The 23,062-nt window shown below is 41.0% G+C and overlaps 3 protein-coding genes across 4 annotated transcripts; 2 read left to right on the forward strand and 1 right to left on the reverse strand.

Moving 5' to 3' along the window:
• Positions 1–804: 804 nt before the first annotated feature.
• Positions 805–9,574, reverse strand: rfx1b (regulatory factor X, 1b (influences HLA class II expression)). The gene is made up of 18 exons (XM_029150814.3): positions 9,434–9,574; positions 8,057–8,432; positions 5,695–5,792; positions 5,495–5,584; positions 5,170–5,243; positions 4,722–5,019; positions 4,449–4,630; positions 4,256–4,375; positions 4,039–4,160; positions 3,838–3,956; positions 3,501–3,604; positions 3,252–3,403; positions 2,775–2,872; positions 2,338–2,487; positions 2,028–2,239; positions 1,804–1,957; positions 1,682–1,721; positions 805–1,591 (listed from the first exon to the last, which is right to left on the reverse strand). The coding sequence occupies exons 2-18, from the start codon at positions 8,403–8,405 to the stop codon at positions 1,413–1,415; spliced, it is 2,541 nt and encodes an 846-aa protein (XP_029006647.1). The 5' UTR covers positions 8,406–8,432; positions 9,434–9,574; the 3' UTR covers positions 805–1,412.
• Positions 9,575–9,579: 5 nt separating this feature from the next.
• Positions 9,580–11,045, forward strand: rln3b (relaxin 3b). The gene is made up of 2 exons (XM_029150842.3): positions 9,580–10,523; positions 10,599–11,045. The coding sequence occupies exons 1-2, from the start codon at positions 10,349–10,351 to the stop codon at positions 10,877–10,879; spliced, it is 456 nt and encodes a 151-aa protein (XP_029006675.1). The 5' UTR covers positions 9,580–10,348; the 3' UTR covers positions 10,880–11,045.
• A 1,268-nt stretch (positions 11,046–12,313) lies between these two features.
• On the forward strand, positions 12,314–22,658 carry tnpo2b (transportin 2b). Of its 2 annotated transcripts, none has more exons than XM_055507317.1 (24): positions 12,314–12,523; positions 13,249–13,348; positions 13,583–13,658; positions 13,809–13,958; positions 14,163–14,269; positions 14,385–14,518; positions 14,616–14,697; positions 14,873–14,995; positions 15,095–15,213; positions 15,315–15,375; positions 15,488–15,659; positions 15,808–15,960; positions 16,380–16,605; positions 16,856–17,027; positions 17,150–17,344; positions 17,435–17,592; positions 17,952–18,046; positions 18,149–18,247; positions 18,343–18,438; positions 18,643–18,718; positions 19,113–19,212; positions 19,329–19,403; positions 19,923–20,052; positions 20,151–22,658. In XM_055507317.1, the coding sequence occupies exons 2-23, from the start codon at positions 13,250–13,252 to the stop codon at positions 20,028–20,030; spliced, it is 2,676 nt and encodes an 891-aa protein (XP_055363292.1). In that variant the 5' UTR covers positions 12,314–12,523; position 13,249; the 3' UTR covers positions 20,031–20,052; positions 20,151–22,658. The 2 variants fall into 2 exon arrangements, with proteins under 2 accessions (XP_055363292.1, XP_029012082.1); XM_029156249.3 differs by having other exon boundaries at positions 12,315–12,523; positions 17,435–17,593; positions 17,959–18,046.
• Positions 22,659–23,062: the final 404 nt, after the last annotated feature.

Genomic DNA, 23,062 nt, shown 5'->3' on the forward strand with positions numbered 1-23,062 from the left:
TTCAGCAGCACAGGCTAGGGACAGGAGCCAAATATTTTTTTTCATTAAGAACATTGCAGTTAGCTGTTGATTTTGGTTTCTGCCCTTCTCTATGTGAGTAAATGCAAATATAGCCTTTTTCTATGTAGTGCTCTTTGGTAGTCAGATCATCCTGAATGTCTTCCCACTACTAAATATAATTTAATCTTTATGCTCTTTGTCAGACCAGCACAACAACATCAACACCTACAAAATCTGCTCAGGCCACACGAAAAAGCTGCTGGTTGAGCATGTGCTCCATCTAGAAGTAACCACATTCACATGCTTGGTCCATCATTATCATTACAATAAAAATATATCTCAATGCTCTGGATGGTGGACAAACTACAACAGATTTTTTAAGGCAATAATGGTTAAACAACATACAAATAGTAAGTGTATATGTTCACGAAAAGGTACACAGTTTATGTTCTGTACAGTATATTCAACACACATAACCAGAAAATAGGCGTTTTCTTTTAATCTACAAAAACTTTGATATAGCTATAGCTGGTACATCAAGCTGCTTGGTATTAAGGTTGTCATGAATACAGTTAACACCAGTGATTGGGTTAGAAAAACACTGTCCTGAGGCAAGTCATCCTGCACTGCACGTGTGTGGGGTAGAGTAACAGATCAGTTTGGCCAGTTGAGTTGTGTATAAAAGAAAAATGAATGGATAATGAATGGAGAAAGAATAGCTGAAGAGCCAACTGCATGGACTCATCACTATTTAGTTTTACTATTACCTTAACAACTAGCAAAATTTCATGACAACACCCAGACTACTCCACAGGACCTTGATTTATTAATTGAGCGATACATAATATATAGAATACAAACTTTTACCAGGCTAGAAATCTCTCAAAGGCACAGGTACCAGTTAGTTGGCCAAATTAAGAAATGACAAAGAAGTAAAATATCACAAATTGTGACATTCCATGCAAACAAAACACACCTTGCAGTATCACTTCAAAAGCTACACTCAGATAAAGATATATTTTAGATAATCCATTAAAGTCCCCTGCATAGTCATTGCATTAAAGGCAATGTAAAAGTAAACTAAAAATAAAGAACACTGAAGTATTCTGATCTCTCCACGGCAATCAGGTCAGTGGTTAAGGTGGAGCAGGAGGGAATCAAGAATATAGATCATATGGTGTACAGTAAGGAGTGAAAGGATGGCGAAGGCACAGGAAATGAGAGGACAGTAAGTGATCAAGTGAAGGCAAAACTAAAGAAAATGGCAAAACAAAATTAGTCAAGCAGCTCAGCAAACGTCATCTGTTTGCATGGGAGATGCATATACAGGCTGACAAAATAGGATGGTTTGATGAGAAACTGAGCGCAATGGTGTGTGTCAAGTGCTAATTTGTATTCATAGGGAGGATAAGCTATGGTGGAACGCTGGTGTGACTATCAGCGAGTGAGTGCAGATTCAGACTTGTCCTGGGCTGCTTGGCGGGTGGCTCCGTTGGCTCCTTCTCATCAATTGTGTCCAGAGAGCTAGACTGCAGCACGAGATCACCGCTCTCGTCCTCGCTCTCGTCGTCTTCGTCCTCATCATCTTCTTCTAACGGAAATACAGTTGGAGGCATGGCGACAATGAGCATGCTGGAGTACAGACCTCAGCTTAAATGTTTAACACTGACACTGAATTTACCTTTCTCTGGAGAGATTCGGCTCTTCACAGTGCTGGCAAACTGCAACACAGATTAAGTGTGAAGCAGACATTTATAATGCAAATGCTCATTAATGCAAGGTAATGTCTATGCAGACACTTACTTCTCCCATGACGGCTATGGGCGTCTCTCCTTTAGCCTGGGCCACCCTGTGCTCTATCAGGTAGTACATATACTCGTCGTACAACAAGCGGATCAAGTGGAAAGAGCCGAAACTGGCAGCACTGCGCAGGGTCAGGTCCCGTATTACCATAGAACTAGTGAAGGAGACAAGACAATGTAATAATGAAGCAAACATCACTGCTGCCTTTTGCCTTTTGTACTCACCTATAAAAAGACCAGTTGAGCAAGAACACCTTTGCAGCCTTTGGTAAGGCTACAGGGTTGTGCTCATAGGGTTTTAAGACCTGGGTGACAACACCATCCAACCAGGCAGCCCACTGCTCCAGAGAGCTCTGCTGCTGCAGAGTCATTTTAAAGTCTTGCTCCAGCCTCTGGATCACAAGGTCTTCACACTGACACACCCAGGATGCCTGCTCCTGTAGGGGATGCGGATAGGCACTGTCAGGGATGTGCTCTATTTCACTTTCACAACAACATATTGATTCTAATGGGGCCTGTGCAGGACAGTACAAACCTGCACATTAGTGAAATCAACCCTGTTTAGGTCAGACAGCATCTGGTTGATCTGGGCTGTGTTCTGGAGGACAGCACGGGCGGCCTGGGCTAGGTGGTTCAGACTGGTGTAGCGACGGAGCGTCTGGGAGAAGGAGCTTACACACACCACCTGAGGGAAAAGGGTAGAAGAAAAAGCCATAAGATACTGGTGGAGTTTCAGGAAGGAGGAAAAAGGCCCAGTTCACATTTGGAACTAAATGCTTCTGTACCTACATAGTCCCTGTATCTAGTCTAAAATAATATTAGATTAAAACTTGTTAAAATGGATATATATTACATCATACATTCATACATCTGAGAAAAAAACAGCACTCACCTGTCTGAAATAGACACATCAAAACAAAAGAACTGAAGCAGAGCTTTGACTACTGAAGCCATTTTTAAATATACAAATACCTTTATGCGGACCATCTCCTCTGGGATGTTCATCATGGCACTGGTCAACCAACTCTCCAGACTCTTTGCAAAGTTACGGATGGCCTGAGTTAAGGCACCTGAAACAAAGGGGGAGGTGATTTCATTAGTGTGATTAGATGCAGTAACTTATTTTTCTGTGCACCGTCTATAAAAACATCTTCCTAACGAAGTAAGGAAACAGAACCTTATTACACCCAAAGGGATTTCTAAGCTGAAAGGTTCTAATGTAATAATCTTTTTCATCTTTAAACAAGCCATTATTTTTGATATTAGATACATTATAGTGATTTCATTTATTTATAATTTTTTGTTTTACATCGGTTTCATCAGATTCTATCCTATTATAATTACATTTGGAACATAAACTGGCACGTACTGTAGGTTACACACAGATACAACTAACAGCGGCTTGCTAGGAGACCTATTACACCCCAGTTACAGGTCTTAATCACTTACTTGGGATGGGTCTCAGTACATCAGGGATGAGAATCTCTACCAAAGTCTGATAGAGCAGGTTGTCGCACTCTCTCGTCCAACGTAGCACTGGCTCAAACTTACACAGCACCACCAGACATGATTTGGGCAGACGCTTCTCAGACTCACAGTGCCTGGCAGAGCATGTCAGACAGTCATGACACAGTAGATGATACACATATGTTCACATGTACTTTTTCCAATTAAGCTGTTTGTGTGTTTGATACCTACGTGTTGAGTGATTCTGTGTCATTACTCTGGCTAAACCTCCAGAATGATTTCCACAGTGCCTCCACAAGTGTGAACTGAAGGTTGACCATCACGTCCAGAATTGCCTGTGGAGCAAACACATTTATACCCATGAGCCGTGTAAACCTTCTTTCCAGTTGTTATTTGCTTGTGCTCAATGGTTTAAACCAAGGGAATATGTGTTAGAGCAAGTTGGGCTTGCCATTGTGCTAGACAATAAAAGCATGTTATATAGCAGAGCAAGTTAAAATGTATTTGGAACTCTGCTTAGATGTAGGTTACATTTGGAGTTCCATTTAAAAGAACCATTGCTTCATACCTCACAGTGTTCCCTGTAAAGAGTCTGAAAGGCCTTGAGGTGCTCTAAGAGGACCCCATCAGGGAGTTTGGTGTCTAGCAAGTCCAAGTCCACAAACTCTGGCAGTGGACGTGATGGCTCTAAACAAGAAAAAAAGCTGCTGTAACTGGAAGCCTAGGTTGTGATCATGTTACAACAATAAAGCGTGCAGGTGTTCCTCACCTAGAAACTGCTGATACTGTTGAACCTGAGCTGAAATATCACAGAGCCCTGCTCCCTGCTGTTGACCTGCCCCACCCGACGTTCCGTTGGTGATTCCTTGCGCCTTCTGAACTTGCTTGATCCTTCGTGATGTTTAGACATTCAGAGAGAAGAGCAACAGGTGAGACACAGGTTATGTTGGAGCACTTTTAGTGTTCACAGGCCAGTGTGTGGATACCTGTTCTTTTGAGAGAAAGGCTGTTGCCTCATCGCCATGTGCTGCTGTTCATCCATCAGTCGGAGCAGAGGGGAACCTGATTTAATCCTCAGACCATAGTAGTGATACTTCGAGTTCCCTCTGAAACACAGGATATGGCTGTAAGAACAAGTTTATCCAAATGGACATGTGTGTGTTCGGTATGTGTATATACCTGGTCCCCAACCTCCGTGTACGCAGGCCCATGAAGACAGACCTGATGAGTTTGCCGAAAGATGCAGCATTAACTGGTTCTAGTTTCTGCTCCTGGCAGTGCAATAGGTAGTGGTAGTAGAGGGTACAGCGAGGTAAACTCACCCCCTCTGCCCCCTCATAGTTATCACACAGCCATTGCACCTAGGAATGGTGGATGATAACAGAATTAGCCTTCACATTATTATTCCCTTTTAAATCTATTATACTTTTGATTATGCACTTGAGAACTCACAGTAGCAGGTGGGGCACGAGAGTTTGGGCTTGAGTAACTTTGTCCCACTCCTCCACCAGCTCCTGTTGCTCCTCCTCCTGCCCCTAGAACATATCCTCCTTGAATGACAAAGCCTGCTCCACCTGCTGCAGCTGCTCCACTATTGGCTCCTCCGGTTGCCACAGAAACGGGCTGCGAGGCCACAGAACTAGTGATGTCTGACTCAGAGCTGGGTGTGGCCTCATAGTAACTGGATGAAGAGCTGGGAGGGGTCTGGGAGTAGAGGGGTGAGTTGGAGAAGGGGTAGCTGCTTGATCGGCTGTATAGAAAACACAAGTATATGAACAAATGCATAATAGTCATACATAGACAAATGCATACACACTGGTGTATGCGATTAAATGTATCTAAATAAACATGTCTGTGAGATATACAACATACACATAAAGCAGCCTAACTTTCTACTTACATGGTGGATGTGGTAAAAGCTGTTTCTCCTCCTCCATCCACATACTGCACCTGGCCAGTGTACACATGCTCCACCTGAACAAAATGCCACGACAGAAAGACGCTTTTAAAGATGTCAAACAATCACCAGGTTTGTATTATTCTTTGCTGATTGGTGGAAATTGGGGGGATACTGTGGGATGTAGAGAGTACGTTTTTACAGAAGATGTTCATAAAAACCATTAGTAATGAACATATAATATTACCTCTATCACCTCTACAACTGAAATGAATGTAGTGACTGTCTATTCTTTTCCATGAAGACGTGAAATGCTGTGTGTGCTTACCTCCTGGTTTAGGTTCACAGACTGCAGGTTGCTAATGTGACCTGTCTGAACCCTCTTGGTCGCCTGTGACACTGCTTGCAACACTGACCTCTGTGGGATATAAAAGCACAGTGTCAGGGGAAAAATTTAGATTTCTATCATGACCTATAGCTACCATGTCAAGTGGTGACATGTGATTTGTGTATGTGTGTGGGCCTTACCTGTGGGGTGGTCTGCACTGCTTGTACCACTTGCGTAGGAACACCAGGGGCAGATGTGCTGGAGTCTGACTGGCTGTCATTGGAGTGACAAGAGCCCTCTGGGGATGGCACATGGAGGGTGAGGGAGAGAAGTTTCATTAGACGATGAACGAAATGAAAAGGCACTCATCATTCCAATTATTTCAGTACTCACGGCATACTGCTTCCAAATTGTAATAACAGCTACTGCAAAACATTCTTATAACTGTTTTTTTTTGTTTAACTGAGAAGAGACAGAAAGTGAGGAGCAGAGAGAGTGTGCCTGTCCGACTCTCCCTTCATCCTTATATGTTGTATGCAGAAGGGCAGCCTTGAACAGCTAATCTCCCCAGATGGAGAGAGAAATCCCTCAATCTTGTAAACATGCAGATCAGATGAGAGGGGGGGAAATGAGATATATATGAGGGATGAAGAAAAAAGGATGCAGGGCAGAGTATTAATCACTCGTTTATACCTATCACATGAGAAAACACTTTAACTGTTTTGCATTAGTTTGTGACCAATTTGTTATTGGGTTTTTTGCCTAAATTTACCTTCAACAACACCTGGGGCTGAGGCATAGCTGGTAAATTGCAACACCAACAAACAAACTCTGAATCCATGTATATTGACACAAACCCTCATTGATCCATGGCTAATCAAGCAGATAAAAGGCGTGGAGGTCGCTTTGGGTATCATGATTGCATTTGGTTGCTGATGTAAGTTTTTTGGCCAAGATATGCCAGAAACGTTAATATAATATATACTGAATCAATATACTCAATATACTGAAACCTTAATATTGTCACCTGGACACCAGAACAGTCAATTCAAAGCTGGATGGAGTTCGTGGCCCGACACTGTTCAAATGTGAGATGTTATCTTGGTTCCACACATAAAACCTGTTCATGAATAGGTCTAAGATTTGCGGATATGTTGCTAGGACAACAGGCTCAATGTGACTTTCTAATCTTTTATATTTAAGATAACCTTTTCTTTACGACTATTGCCAATAAGACCACGAGCAGCAAAACACTATTATTTCTGTGAAAGATCTGTGAAAGAGCTGTTGTGTGTACAGAATTAACATTGTGGATAGAACTGTCAATATATCTCACCGGTGTGGATTCTATCTATTTATATAACTAAGATAACAGCTTATGTACTGACAAAGGCCAGCTCAGTTTGTTGCATGTTTCACATATATATAAGATATAAGGCAGGTATTCAGCTAAGAATGTGACAGGCCTCAAGGCAGCGAGACTCACTGTGTGCAAAGTGCTACTTGATACTAGAGGGCAACAAGATTTATGAGTAGACAGGCCTAAAATAAACTTGCATATAGACGCCAGTGTCAATTCTCTCGTACTTTCACTAGCTAAAATTAAATTCAAGAATACCAACCACAAGCCAAAATTCTATTGAAAATGATCTACAAGATATATTACATTGCACCTATAGGCTCATCTAATGTTCTCTAACACTTGTTACTTAATTGAAATCAATTGCAACTGTAAACTTAAAGCTGTGCAAATGTAGTACACAACAATAATATATAATAATAATAAAAACACAACTATGCCACCGTTTACATTATATACAACAGCAAAAGTAACACAGTACAACAGCAGTCAGCATGTATCCATCAACAATCCACACTCCAATGATTGGGACTACAACTAGCCACTAAATGATGATCATGATGAAATGATGGACGCATCTCCCCACCAGACAAGGAACCACAACAATGTTTTTTTCAATCCTGATGAGGGTTGGATGTCTGCTGATGTCATGTGATCTTGCCCAAGAAACCATAACTAAAACCCACCACAACTTTTACATTAAAATTTAAAATTCATTAAGAAAAATTAACTAAAAATAATACATTTATACACAGTAAAAATAAGTAATATTAGATTCAGAAATGTTGTTGTTCCATGATAAGTCCCTTTTGAGGTTTGGTGTAATTATGGTTTGTAATGTTTGTTACATGCATGCATGCAACTAAATCCTTATAACTGCTTCTAGTCTCCATGAATGATAAAAAATATAATCAAATAAGGAAACTCATAACAAGATCTTATCATTGCTTTAAACATTAAACAAGTTCTGCTATAGACTGACTGATCACTAGAATGCAATATTTCAAACACAGAGTCTCCAAACAGGTGAAGCTTACAACATAGAAACAGACTTTCTGGACAACCTGAAGCCTAATCAGAGTAACAGTATTATCATGTCCTCCGGGTGCTTGTGTGATATTTTAGTTGTGTATTACAGTATGTGTGTCTACAAAGTTATGGATGTACTGTACATGTGTGTAAGGTCATTCTCAGTGTCTTACCTGTGACAGTTACTATGATATACTGAGGCGACCTGCTCTGACCATTATTCTTCTGGACCACAGAGTGCTGGACTTCGTTGGTTACGTAGTGCTGTGTGGGAGTGGTCAGAACCGCTGCCTTTTGGCCCTGGGCCTGGGTAGGTGGTGCTTGCGAACAAAGTGCATCCTGTCCTGTTTTTGAGGCAGTGGCTGATTGGTTAGCTGTTGCAATGGTACCAGAGTTTGGTGGAATCTCAGACAGGAAACGCGCTGTCTTCGCGGATGAGGGTGTGGTGGCAACAGGTGTTGCTATGGTTACTGCGTTGGCCGGCTGAGGCTGAAGGTCCCCGGAGTATCCAGATGTTGCCATGGCAACCAATGCTTTGCGGCACTAGTTCTGTGGATATTAAGCACTCATCATGAAATTGCTCCACACATATCCAGGAAAACTGTGTTGTGTCACGCCTTGTCAGACAGAACTATTGTCTGTTGCGGCTGTATGACACAGAAACCAGAGGAGGAAGTAGTTTTTTTCTAAGCAGTGATCTAGAGACTTTCCTGTTTGGTCTAGTACAAGTTTAAACACTAGAAACAAAGCAATGGATTTAAATGGAAAAGCAACATTAACTGACCATGACCACAAAGCTTTAACTGAATGAAAATGGAATTTTTGCAATTACGGACAATCCCATACATAACCGTTTGGAAATAGGCTGTCAGTCAGGACTTTAGACCAGCCCACTGGAAAATAAGCCACTCCTGCGTAAAGCAACGAGGCAAACAAGGCAATCAGATCAGGCACACCGTGGTCATGGGAGTGCTTTTTCGAATCTAATGTAATAGTAAAAGTTTTTAAAGTCGCAAAAGCACGATGAAACATTCTATTCACGTGTCTCGCTTCAGGTCCTTTACATAATCTAACGGGTTTGCGTGGTTTTCTGTATCTGTAGTCTTCGGATATCTTGCTGGGGAAGTTAAAAGACAGCGAGAGTGATAGCTTCCCCAGCTAACCTAGCAGCTCACGCTGAGTTGGGACGTAAGAACCAGTGAGCTAGTTGTTAACTATCAGAAGAGAACAGTCAATCAAACTACGACCACATCATCAATCACGTCTCGCTCTAACTCCCAAGTAACGCTACTATAATAAACAGCCTGAGCATTCTGACAAATGAGCCAAAAAAGTACTATTGGCAGTGCAACACACCCGCCATCTTGTGCTCTTATCAAAGATCTGACATCGCCATAACAACGGGCTGCGTTTGGAAAGAAGCTAGCAACCACTTTCATCGCCGACACGCCAGACCGATTTCACGTTAACGCTGACGACTCTACTAACAAGCAGACGTAAATAATTTGCAGTACAGGAAACGACATTTCTGACACCGTGCACTTTTTCACCTCAAGTTTATCCCAGTATTGTCCTTTGTATTCGTTAAAGTTTTTTTTTCCCTTTGGATTTAGGTTGTTGTTGTTGACTCCCGTTGCTTGGTTCTTGTCGCCAGGACTACCGTGACTATGGCGCCTTGCCTTCACCGGGGCAACTGTTGCTACCCTCTAGTCATTGCTCCGCCCAGAACCAAATCCCGATTGGCTGTTTTGCGTGGTGGTCGATGCGTCAGTAACAAAAACCATCGATAATTGGTGGACGGTTCCTGTCTGTCAAATCTGTCAGACTCTAACGTCAAGCATTCACATATCCTTTTTTGAATAATAGACAGAATGTGTAAATTAAATTAAATAAAACGTTGCTGCCTATATATATATATTTTGTATATACTGCTAAAGCCGTTAAGTAAATAATATTGTAACATTCAACATAACATTGGAAAGTTCACTGCTTTTGTCTCACTGCAGCAAAAATCAGCTGTCCGCAACAATCTAGTTTGTATTTCACCTGCAGTAAAGCCAAGTATGGCACTCTAAGTTGTCCTTTGTTTGAATGGATTGAGATCTCTCTCCATTTTGCAACAGAACAGATACAGGCACAATTGTGATGATACATAACCTAACCAAACTGATAAATAACAGAAAGGTCAACAAAAGGCCAAAGGCAGGAGATAGACAAGAGCGCTGTTGACATCCCGTCTGCTATCACTTGCTACTTAATCACAATTTCTCGCTTTCTCCTGTGTGCATTGTTGTATGTAAAGGTCTCTGACCTAATCTCTGGGCATGACGAAGAGTAGAGGTAAGATGAGGTCTCTGAGATGCTGAGGGCTATATAAGAGCAAACCAGAAAGCAACACAAACCACATAAACACCTCAAATATTCCAAAACCCTTTAGACAACTTTGCCATTTCTATATCGTCACTATGTGGAAGTCAGCAATCTTGACCCTGGGCTTATTGGTAGCTCTGGTAGACAGGGTGCAATCTAATGATGGCCATCCTTCCTTTTATGGTGTAAAACTTTGTGGGAGAGAGTTCATACGAGCTGTCATCTTTACCTGTGGTGGATCTCGATGGAGAAGGAGCACAGAAGACTCGGGTAAGCAAGTGTATGTCCACTATTTGTGACATTTTTCTAGAACCAAGGTGTAACTTTACCCCTCCATTTTATTAGTTCTTTTTGGAGAAGAGGCCTTTAATCCCTGGAACACAAATTTGATGCCTCAGTCCACCAGAGAGCAGGATTCTGCAGAGACACAGACATGGAAACACCAAACACTGGATGTGGCATCTGTTGCTGCAGGATTCAGCCGCTCAGTTCGCTCACCTGTCTCAGAGGAGGTGCTAGAGGCTCTAAGAAGCGCAGACAGGAAAGGACGAGATGTTGTGGTCGGATTGTCCAATGCTTGCTGCAAGTGGGGCTGTAGCAAGAGTGAAATAAGTTCTCTGTGCTGAACCCCCTTTCTTTTACATACAGCTTATACTGCCACTAAAATAGAGTTCTCTCTCTTTTTCTGTGATCACTGTCACCTTTATTTCTTAAGTGTGTACCCCAAATGTGTTTACTGTGGTTATCAAAGACTGATATGTGTTTAATAAAGTATTGTGTCATAGTTTTAAAGGTGTGCTTTTTAATACAAAACATATGTTTAAATAATATTTCATGCTTTCTACTGTACACAAATCAACTAGTCAAACTTCAAATATGTTTAAAAGAAAAACAAATCTGGATGTCCCATAACTTCCTTTAACTAAATTCAAATAAAGCCAAGGTTATTATAATTGGGCCTAAAATAAATGGAAATAATGGAAAATTAATCATTGTATTTGTCATCTCTAGGCTGGACTAATGTAGCTTCCTACTCATAGTTTTTTCCAATAACAATCTAAAAGCGCTCCAGTTAATTTAAAATGTTGGACTGGAAGAAGAGATCACATTTCTCCAACATTATCTCTGCATTAACTGTTTCTCGCTTACAAAGGACCTAATGATAATCTTTAATTCAAAGCTCATGTGCTGGTGTAATTGTGGTTCTGAGAGTTTCTAATGTAAAATGGGAGGCAGCGGCTGCCTACTTTTCTCTTGTGACCAGTAACCTATTAGCCTGACTTTAGATGGTTAGAGGAAGCGAGAGGACAGAAGCCACATATGATACAGAGAGATCTGCAAACTCCACACAGAATGCTACCTAGCTGGACAAAGAATTTGAACTCAGGTCATTCAATCTGTAAGGGCACAAAACAAACCACTAAACCAGAGTCTAAGCTCAATATTTCTGCATCGCTCATGCTTGCAATGATACTTGTGCAGGTTGTATAGAGAAGTTGCACTGATTTTAAAGGCTTAGGGAATCATTGCACTTAAACAAAAGACCATACTTTTTTGTCTCTCCTCTTTTCAGTTTTCTAACTTGCAACTAGCCCTAAGGCTCAGCTTTATTTAATTTACTGTTCTATTAAATATTACTAAACGTACTTACTGTAAAGATTCCAGAATATTTTAAGTGTTCAAGTTGCTGCTTTAACTGCAAGTGTATATGCAAAATAAGATTTACAGTTTTTCTTTACCCTTGATACAGTATATTCATCCGACGAACGATAAACAAAACTGACGCTGTAGTTAAACGATTCTTTCAAACCATTAGCTCATGCAAAACGCGATTTAAAATGAAAAGTCACGCTCCAATACTATTCTGCGGCTGTCACAGTTCTACAAAGAAAGCTTGGACCATTAACACAACACAAAAGAAAGCACATAGTTTCGCTCGGTTGAAATGATGATCATGATTGAAATTATCTTTATAACAATAAGACAGCGTCTATACAACCGTTGACTAAAAAGAAATTTTGGCATCATTAAAAGTTATTTAGCCTTTCAGTACGGAAGCCGACCGTGACCAAACTGGTCACCCGGCTTGATTGCAGGGTATGCAATCTCTGTCACATACCAGCTAGCATAGCAACCGCACAGATCTACTGAGATCCGAAGTTTCTGTTTGGCTTTACAAGTAGCAGTCATAATATATTTCATGGTGATTGCTACAGCGTAGTTGCACTTTTGTCCATAGAAGCACAGTTGTACCACACCGGGGTTACCAGGTAATACCTTTTCGCGGTACTTTCAAGATGATGCTAGCTGTGAATGCTACTGGTAGCTGTCGGGACTGATATGCGAATGCTCTGTTTTGAATATTAATGCAATTCATTTTGCACTGTTGTCGTTGTTTTGGTGTTGAGCTACAAGCACCGCTTTGACAGCGCAACGTGGCGCACTGGAAGTTAACGTTAATGTAAAATGTCAATGAGTAGCGTTTTACGTGGGGTCAGTTTTGGATGGATAGTAAGTATCATAGCGACGCTAAGGTAGCTCGCTAACGCTAGCTTAATGAAGCAGTCATTTGCGCTGGGCCTGGGTAGACAACGCTGGTCAGGTCGTGATTGATGTATGGTGTGGCTATCTTATTCGTCGAGCTGTAACATGGAAAAGTGCCGACTCTTTACAGGTTCTGTGGCCCAAACCGAAGATGATTATTAACATTAGCATATGTACCGCAGTGTTTAGCTAGCTGTATGGAAGCCGTAAATATGTACAATGAATGTATTGAGGTAAACATTTAAAGCATGTCATTCGTAGGCTAAACAGTTTGAATTGTTGCTACAATATACTGGCTCTAACGTTTTGATATTATCACTTTCCGTTACGTGATTTGTGTAGTCGGCAAGAGAGGGGACATTGTGTTTGAAAGCAGATGTGAGTGCTTCATAAATAAGTAATGTGTGTGTGTGTGTGTGTGTGTGTGTGTGTGTGTGTGTGTGTTTTGTAGGATGGAGTGGCAGCCAGATGAGCAGGGTCTGCAGCAAGTGCTACAGCTGCTCAAAGACTCGCAGTCCCCTGACACTGCAACGCAGAGGGCTGTGCAAGAAGTATCCTTTCATCAGTGCCTGATTGTGTGAAACTGTGGTAGTTAGGCTCAAATAGGACTTCTCTACGTCTGCTTTTTTTGTCAAAGTGAAATGCACACTGTGATGCCATGTGGCGCTTGTGCAAAACTAAGCCGTTTGGTTATATAATAATCTACACTACCCAAATGTTAGACAGGAACATTGTGTGTGTGTGTGTGTGTGTGGGGACGGGTGAACTCCTTAACAACATTACAGAAATTGGAACAGCTCAATCAGTTTCCAGATTTCAACAACTATCTCATCTTTGTCCTCACAAGCCTCAAATCTGAAGGTATGTACTGTATGAGCATGACTTGTATGTATGTAAGAATGCAAACTATAGAAGTCATTTCTTAATAACCTTTCTAACTTTGCTACAGTTCTGTACCCAACATTCTACTTCCCTAAAATATACTGTTTCTTTTCTGCCTTTCTCCTAAAGATGAGCCCACTCGCTCACTGAGTGGTTTGATATTGAAGAACAATGTAAAGGCTCACTACCAGAACTTCCCTCCCAATGTGGCAGACTTCATCAAACGAGAATGCCTCAACAACATTGGAGACCCTTCACCGCTTATCAGAGCTACGATCGGTGGGTGTTTTCAGTAAGAAACAGATTATAGAAAGCCATGTATTCTAGCTAGTGAGTCAGAATACTGTGTAGGTGGTTGATTTTTTGTGGCTGTGTGGGAGTAGGTTCTGTATTTTCATTTTTTGATGACTGACGATGAAGACAAGTTAAGTAATCAGTTATACCTATGACTGGTAATGACTTCATTAGTTTTCTGTCTTTAAGGTATCCTGATCACAACCATAGCCTCCAAAGGAGAGCTGCAGACCTGGCCAGAACTGTTGCCTCAGCTATGTAATCTGCTCAACTCAGAAGATTATAACACCTGTGAGGTCAGGCTTTTATAATATTAGTTTTGGAACCATATTTATGTTTTAATATATTTTGTACTGTCTGGCACATTCACTCACTTTTTTTACTCTTTGAATGGCTTTTGTTGTCTTTCAGGGTTCTTTTGGAGCACTGCAGAAAATTTGTGAGGACTCATCTGAGTTGTTGGATAGTGATGCACTAAACCGACCTCTCAACATCATGATCCCCAAATTCCTCCAGTTTTTTAAACACTGCAGCCCCAAGATCAGGTTAGTGTTTTTGCTGTGCCGCTGAAACTACCTGCATTGTTCTCAGCCTTTGTGGAATCTTCCTGTTATGTTCAGCATTTGTTTGACCTTTCCTCAGGTCCCATGCTATAGCATGTGTGAACCAGTTCATCATTGGTCGAGCTCAGGCTCTAATGGATAACATTGACACCTTCATTGAGGTTAGGACTTCAACATTTAGGTGGTGCTCTAGGTGTTTTTTATGAAAATTGAGTGCATGTCTGAGAGTTGCGAATAGTTATTTTGTTTTGTCTACTTCCATGTTTATTGACCCAGCCTGTCTTGCCATTTTCCTGCCACCCCTCTCATACCTCACCTTGATTCTTTGCTATCCAGAGTCTGTTTGCACTGGCTGGTGATGAAGATAGCGAAGTCCGGAAGAACGTGTGCAGGGCTCTGGTTATGTTGCTGGAAGTTCGTATCGACCGCCTTATCCCACACATGCACAGCATTATACAGGTGAGGGTATGACTTGAACTGAAGTTGTAATTTACACCGTATAATCTCAGATTTTTTGTTCTTCATCCTGCTTTATCATCGTTGGTTGTTTGTCATCAGTACATGCTGCAGCGGACACAGGACCCAGATGAAAATGTTGCTCTGGAGGCCTGTGAATTCTGGCTGACTCTGGCTGAACAGCCCATCTGTAAAGAGGCCCTCTCTGGCCACTTGGTCCAGTAAGTGCACGTACTGTATGCCAACAGGTTATTCCAACGTGTTAAGTTGATGGCAAGACTTCTATGAACAGTATTTTGTCTAAATGTCTGTCTTTTTTTAGGCTGATCCCTATCTTGGTAAATGGCATGAAATACTCAGAGATTGACATAATTCTGCTAAAGGTTAGCCAACCCTGGAAACAAAACTTACCATTATGTTTACACAAAATTCTAGTCTCCTATTCATTAGTTTATTTGTGTCCATTCAATGTTGACCTTTTTCTTTGGTCTTCAGGGAGATGTTGAAGAGGATGAGACAATTCCAGACAGTGAGCAAGACATCAAGCCTCGCTTCCACAAGTCCCGCACAGTCACTCTACAGCATGAAGGAGGGGAGGGTGAGGAAGGAGAGGACATTGATGACGATGAGGATGATGACGATGATACACTGTCTGACTGGAATCTACGTAAGTCACAGTCATGCACTTTAGTACAGTACAAAGAGGTAATTCTGTTTCCCATTTGTGGCATCCACTATTTTAATCACTGAATATGTATGCTGCATTGTCAGCTTTTACCTTGCATTTTTCAGTCATAAATTTCATCACACTCTAGGGAAGTGTTCCGCAGCAGCTCTGGATGTTCTTGCCAACGTGTTTCGTGAGGAGCTGCTTCCCCACCTCCTACCACTGCTCAAAGGCTTGCTTTTCCACCCTGACTGGGTCATCAAGGAGTCCGGCATCCTGGTCCTGGGGGCTATTGCTGAGGGTAAGGCATGACACAGTTGATGTTGCCCATATTAAAGTATGCACTGTGTAGATTCAGTACATTATGTGAACCCATAACTTGAACCCTGCACCCATCATTTTTTGGGGCCATAACCCACAACTCAGCCCAGGAGAGATACTTGCTCTTTTTGACTTTGAGTTGGTCATACCTTTTTTTCTTTTCTTTTCCTTTCTTTTCTTTTCTTTTCTTTTCTTTTCCTTTCTTTTCTTTTCTTTTCTTTTCTTTTCTTTTCTTTTCTTTTCTTTTCTTTTCTTTTCTTTTCCTTTCTTTTCTTTTCTTTTCTTTTCCTTTCTTTTCTTTCTTTTCTTTTCCTTTCTTTTCTTGTATTCTTCTCACTAAGTGTAATAGCCTTGGATGATTCTTGACTATACTTTTTTAAAAATGTTTTGATCTTCCAGGCTGTATGCAGGGAATGGTACCTTATTTGCCTGAGCTCATCCCTCATCTCATCCAGTGTTTGTGCGACAAAAAGGCACTGGTTCGCTCCATCGCCTGCTGGACACTCAGCCGTTACGCCCACTGGGTGGTCAGCCAGCCTCCCGATGCTCACCTCAAACCCCTCATGACTGAGTTACTCAAACGCATTCTGGATGGCAATAAGAGGGTCCAGGAGGCAGCATGCAGGTCCGTTTTAGTTTCTCTCTTTAGACAGAAATATAAAATAATTTGTGGACACTATGCTTCATAATGAAATGGGTTGTAGATCTTACTAAAGGATTATTAGTGAAAACCTGGGGATCTTGGGTGAAGGTGCTCTGACTTCCAGTTCTAGAAAAGATTGGCAAAAGTACCGAATGCTTTCCACTTATAAATAATAGTTTCACTGCACAACAGTCTTTAAAATGTTTCGTTTTTGCCTGTGCTTTTTTTAAAGTGCGTTTGCCACCCTGGAGGAGGAGGCATGTACAGAACTGGTTCCTTACCTGAGCTTTATTCTGGACACACTGGTTTTTGCTTTTGGGAAGTATCAACATAAGAACCTCCTCATCCTCTATGATGCCATAGGAACACTGGCAGACTCTGTGGGACACCATCTCAACCAGCCGGTGAGCTCAAAATATATATAATTAGTCACACACTTTTATGCAACCTTGTTGTATGTGTGATTTATTTTTAATTGTTTTCTTAAGGTACAGGAACAAATAAATCACATGCCTGTGTTTTTCAGGAATATATACAAAAACTGATGCCTCCATTGATAGCAAAATGGAATGAGTTAAAGGATGAAGACAAAGATCTCTTTCCTCTGCTTGAGTGCCTGTCGTCTGTTGCTACGGCGCTACAGAGCGGCTTTCTCCCCTACTGTGAGCCCGTCTATCAGCGCTGTGTCACTCTGGTGCAGAAAACGTTAGCTCAGGCCATGGTGAGCAACGCACACTCAGTTACCCACTATCTTTGCATAGGAAACATATACTTTCTGCCGACACTTTGTGTCCCACCTTTTTTGTCTCAGATGTACAGTCAGCAGCCAGACCAGTATGAAGCACCCGACAAGGACTTCATGATTGTTGCCCTGGATCTTTTAAGTGGCTTGGCAGAGGGACTTGGGGGGCATGTGGACACTCTTGTGGCTCGCAGTAACATCATGACTCTGCTTTTCCAGTGCATGCAGGTAAGGAGAGGATGTGTGTACCATATTTGACCCCAATGTTACAAACATGCATTGATTCTATAAACAGATGGTGTTTACGTTCCGTGATAAATGTTTCATTAGAAGCGTCAGAGTTGATTGTTTCTTCATGTCAATATGCATGTACTGTGCTTTATTGTTTGTATGTCTCTGAAGATTCTTGTTACCCCACTGACAGAAGTTTACCTGCCTATTTATAGCATTCACGGTATTCATTATGGTAGTTTCCTTTAGGAGGAGGAGGTATTGGGAGCTCACCCATTTATCTTTTATTGAGCTAAACTTTGCCAGGCAGAGATATAACAAGCACGATGTTCACATTTGTTTTTGTCTAACTTTTGTACCAGGATACAATGCCCGAAGTAAGACAGAGTTCATTTGCTCTACTGGGAGACTTGACCAAGGCTTGCTTCCCGCATGTCAAACCATGTATTGGTAATTGTTTCATAATCACCTTCACAATAAGTTCGAAATAGCCTGTCATCAATCTTTATATCTGTCTACCGTCACAATAACAATTTTATTGGTATATTTCAGCGGAATTCATGCCGATCCTGGGTACAAATCTGAACCCAGAGTTCATCTCTGTCTGCAACAATGCTACCTGGGCCATAGGAGAGATCTGTATGCAGATGGGTGAGTTGCCATATAGCTTCATATGAGGTTGGTAAATGCATATAAATATAGTTTATATATTGATTGACTTTGGGTGTCACTGGAATTTTCTGCAGGAGTGGAGATGCAGCCTTACATTGCTATGGTTCTGAGCCAGCTTGTTGAGATTATCAATCGACCCAACACCCCTAAAACTCTCCTGGAAAACACCGGTAAAATAATACAAACATATTTTAATGCTTGTTTTGTAGAAGACTGAAAAATAAAAGTCAGAGCAATTTGTAAACGAATAAATGCATTTTAGTGAGTCATATCATTTTGATCATTATCATCAATTTGTATTCCAGTATCATCATCAATTTGTATTCCAGTATTAAAAACACACTCATCTGAAGTAATCCATGTCCTCTTTTTAGCAATCACCATTGGTCGTCTGGGCTACGTGTGTCCTCAGGAAGTCGCACCAATGCTGCCACAGTTTATCCGACCTTGGTAAGAGACAGTTTAATCCCTGTCTTTTAATCCCCATTGCCACAATACCGTTGGTGTAATTTTAATTTACCACATATGCACATACACACATGACACTTGCTGTATATTACACACACATACACACTCATCACGTCTCATCATCTGTGTTCTTATCACAACACGTTACCCATCCTCTCTGGTCTTGACTATTTTTATTCCGCACATTGGACATTGCTTGACCACAGTTGGCAAGGAGCATTTGTCTCCAGGCAATATTGTTGTTTTTAACGTTAATTTATGGCTCAGATTTTCACATTTTTCAGTGTGATCACATTGCAAATTCACACCATTATTAGAGCTGTGGCATTGATAATCTTCATATTTTTTGATCCAGGCTAATAACTCTTTGTTGTAGGTGTACATCGCTGCGCAACATTCGAGATAATGAGGAGAAAGACTCTGCCTTCCGTGGGATTTGCATAATGATTGGTGTAAACCCAGGAGGTGTGGTCCAGGTGCGGCATTGTTTGCTATATTATACAATCTCAAGATCCAGGTTTAAACCAAGCAACATTTTGAAGCTTGGTCTTGAAATATTATTAATTACTAATCTTATCCTGTGTTTATTCAGGACTTTATTTTCTTCTGTGATGCGGTGGCCTCGTGGGTGAATCCTAAAGATGATCTGAGGGACATGTTTTACAAGGTGAGGGTCCGGTCATACGTAGGATCAGCTTTTTCCAAGATGATGATGAGATGGATCCTAATCTGTTGTCATTCTCCTTGCCCCCTGCTATGAGAGTCTTGGTGTGATTTTCAGACCTCAGGCCAGACAGAGTGTCTGATTTAGTTTTGAGGATTGAAATTCAACAACACAGGCGCTAGTATTGTTCTGTTGAGCAATTTCAGAAAACAGTCATTTAGGACATTTAGGTCTCATTCAATTCTTATAATATTAGGAAGTTTAGCTCTGTTCATCAAAGGGGTTTATTATACATTTTAAAAATTCTACTTTATTGTATCCAAATCTACACCTGACTACGCCGCTAGCACATGCATGAATTTACACTATTGCAATTTTAGAATTCATAGTAGATGAGACTAGTTGACTTGTCTGGCCTACTTCTGTGCTTAACCTGTGTGTTATTATGTTTGTGTAAAAATCTTTAAACATTGTCCATTTTTTTTGCATAGCATAAGCATGAGGTCTATTTCCTTTCCACAGATCCTGCACGGTTTTAAGGAGCAGGTTGGGGAGGAGAACTGGCAGCAGTTCTCGGAACAGTTTCCCCCCCTGCTGAAGGAGAGACTGGCAGCCTGTTATGGCGTTTAGATTCTCTACACCCACCTTAGAGGTAACACCACACATCTAACGCCATCATCTGAGATTGCATTAAGTTACCTGAAGGCCTAAATTGAAACTAACGTCTTTCTGCATCTTGCGTCCTCCCAGGTGAGCCAGCAGGAGGAGGGTGATTGGGAAACTCATCCATCTGTGTATTGCACTGCCCTGATCTGGGGGGAGGGAGAGGGACACTATTGGCCACTCCCCCTGACGTACGGCCCCCACGCCCTATGTGTTTGTCCATAGAGGGAGGGAGGGCGGGTGGGAGGGAGGGACAGTGGGACACCTCTAGATTAACTAGGCAGGGACCTGACACAGAATAACTAACAGGTAGGGACAGATAGCGAGAAGGACACGCAGAAGAAACGGAGGAAGGCAGGGACAGAGAGGCACAGAGAAAGTTCAGGGAAAGAGAGGGAGGGGACGCAGTAGCAAGGCAGCAAGAGCTACAGAACGCTCTTACTTGGCTGGGAGGACAGGGACGGTTGAGGATTTCATGGAATTTGTAAACCGAAGAGTAACGATAGCTTGACAGAGACGGACCAGCATATACAGACTCACACAAACACACTTTCACATGCAGTACATTGAACTGACTGTGGGTGGCACTATGATTTAGACTTTTTGAGACCTACTATATGTAGTTAGGGACAGACAGGTGTCTAAACTCGGTTCATTTCCTGGGCTGTATCTTTCTTTTCTGGGGGATAGGATCCAATATGAATTTCTTCATCCGTTGTCACTGAATTCTACTCAACTGTAAGATAAAGTCACTATTCACATCCGTTTCCTATCCTTTAGTCTGACCATAGTGCTGCTTCATAGAGCTGTCAATCTACCTGACATATTCCTGTCACATTTTCTACCTGATCAACAAAAAAGACTTCACAGAATCCATTCCTCTAGGAAGGGAGGATTAGGGCTAACACATTTGTTTTTTTCTCACCAGAAGGGAGGGAAACGTAAAAACAAATCACATCTTTACTTGTCTGAGGTTTTGTGTCTGTATATGTGTGCACGTGTGCGTGTGTGTGTATGCATGTCCAGTATGTAAATCCTGACTTCAGCGTTCTGTGTTAAGAGTTTGTAAACCATGTATTGTTTTTGATATGGTACCAAGCTAAACTTGACTCCCACCGCAATGTCCTTGGCACCTGTTAACTGTGACCAAGCGTTTGTGTGTGTATGTGTGTGTGTGTGTGTGTGTGTGTGTGTGTGTGTGTGTGTGTGTGTGTGTGTGTGTGTGTGTGTGTGTGTGTGTGTGTGTGTGTGTGTGTGTGTGTGTGTGTGTGTGTGTGTAAGTATGTGTTTACATCTACATTTGCGTCAATATCCATGTGATGCCATATTGATATCTTAAGTAAAACAGTGATTGGCAATGTCATTGTGATCTTTATAATGTTTTAAACTGGTCCATTCTTTTGCTGCTACTGATGACATTTATTTCCATAGTGGACTTAAATTTACACATTTAACGCAAAAAGGTTTTTCAATTAATGCTATTGTCAGTGACTGTTAAGTTGTTTTTTTTGCACTTTTTATTTTATTTACTTTGTATTTTTTTAAGCTCACCCATATGATATGTCTTGACCCTAATGTCAGTGTTTGTCATACTGTGTTGCACTGTGAAATTAAGTGTCTTTGGCAAAAATATCTCAATACTAAATGGCAAATAAAAACACCTTTGTGAAATTGCGACTAATCCGCACTTTTACAACTGCTAATCTTGCCATTGTGTGTGTGTGTGTGTGCGCGTGTGGTATACTTTTTGCATATATTTCATTGGAATATAATTTCCCTTTACACACCAACACACCACCTCAGTTCACAATCTAGACAAAGCACAGTTTACTTCAAAGAGGAAGAGCTAGGACACTGCCAAAGAGCAATAGCCACAGAAATTTAAAAGCAGATACAATAAAGAGAGAAGCTGCTATTTCACTATTTAACATGTGCATTTTGATAATGTAAAGGTACAGACAATGTAAGGCTTTATAGGAATAATTTGAATTGTTTGCCTGCAAAACCTATTAAGGTATTATATTTTTTCATTGACTCTCTTTGCAATTGTTTTCTAGTATGTAGCCATTTAAAAACCCTTAATGCTTAATTTGACCTAGACTGTGACCACTGAGATAATCCTACTAAGCATAAAGCTGAAAAACAAGACAATCTGAACCCACAACTCCAGTATCTTAGTTCAGATCTTGTACAATTTTTTTTTATGTGTTCTCTTCAGTGTTTGCTTATACTGAGGTTCTATGAACAATGTTGCTGTAGTAGTAATGCTGTAGTAGTCTGCTTCAGTGAAAGATTAATTCTGTTAGAAAGCAAAGACTGCATTTTTAATAGGTGGCAAAAAATGTTGGGAAAAGGAATGAATAGAAGACAGATTACATACTGTTTATTTAATACGGAGCATGAAATTGTTTGTTGACAGAAAAGTTTTAATACTTTGCTTTTTCTGTGGATTTCATTCACCAGTCATTCTTTTATCGAAGGTGGAAATAAAAAAACAATTTTTGTGTAAATGATGACTGATTGAAATAAATAAGAAGTTCTTATGCTGGGTTGAAATGCATCATTAAAAATGTAGCCATGGCCACTTAGATATGAGGTTTCCCGTGTCTGTGTGTCTCCTTTACATGTCCAATAAAAGCCTGTATCTAAAAGTAAATTATTCTAGAAGCTGCAATTGTTGTGCGTGAATCATTGATTATTGAAATGAGTCCTTCTTCATCAGCTTCTTTTATTTCTCATCATACACAATGTGACTCGATCCAAAGTGAAACCAGATCAGCTCAAAGTGTGTGAACACAGTTCCCTCACTAATAGATTAGTCAAAGCTTTGAATCAGTGCAGGATTTGATGGCAGCTTGAACAATTCTTTACTCAGAAACCCTTTCATGCAAAATTGGCTTAAAAATATACTGCTTTTCAAGGATAACTGTATGTCTGTGTAGAAAGTCTAATGTCACCAGATTTAGATCTAAACAAACCTTCAGTATGACTCCTCTACT

The sequence above is a fragment of the Betta splendens genome, chromosome 1 (genome assembly GCF_900634795.4).
Source record: "Betta splendens chromosome 1, fBetSpl5.4, whole genome shotgun sequence".
Classification (NCBI taxonomy): Eukaryota; Metazoa; Chordata; class Actinopteri; order Anabantiformes; family Osphronemidae; genus Betta; species Betta splendens.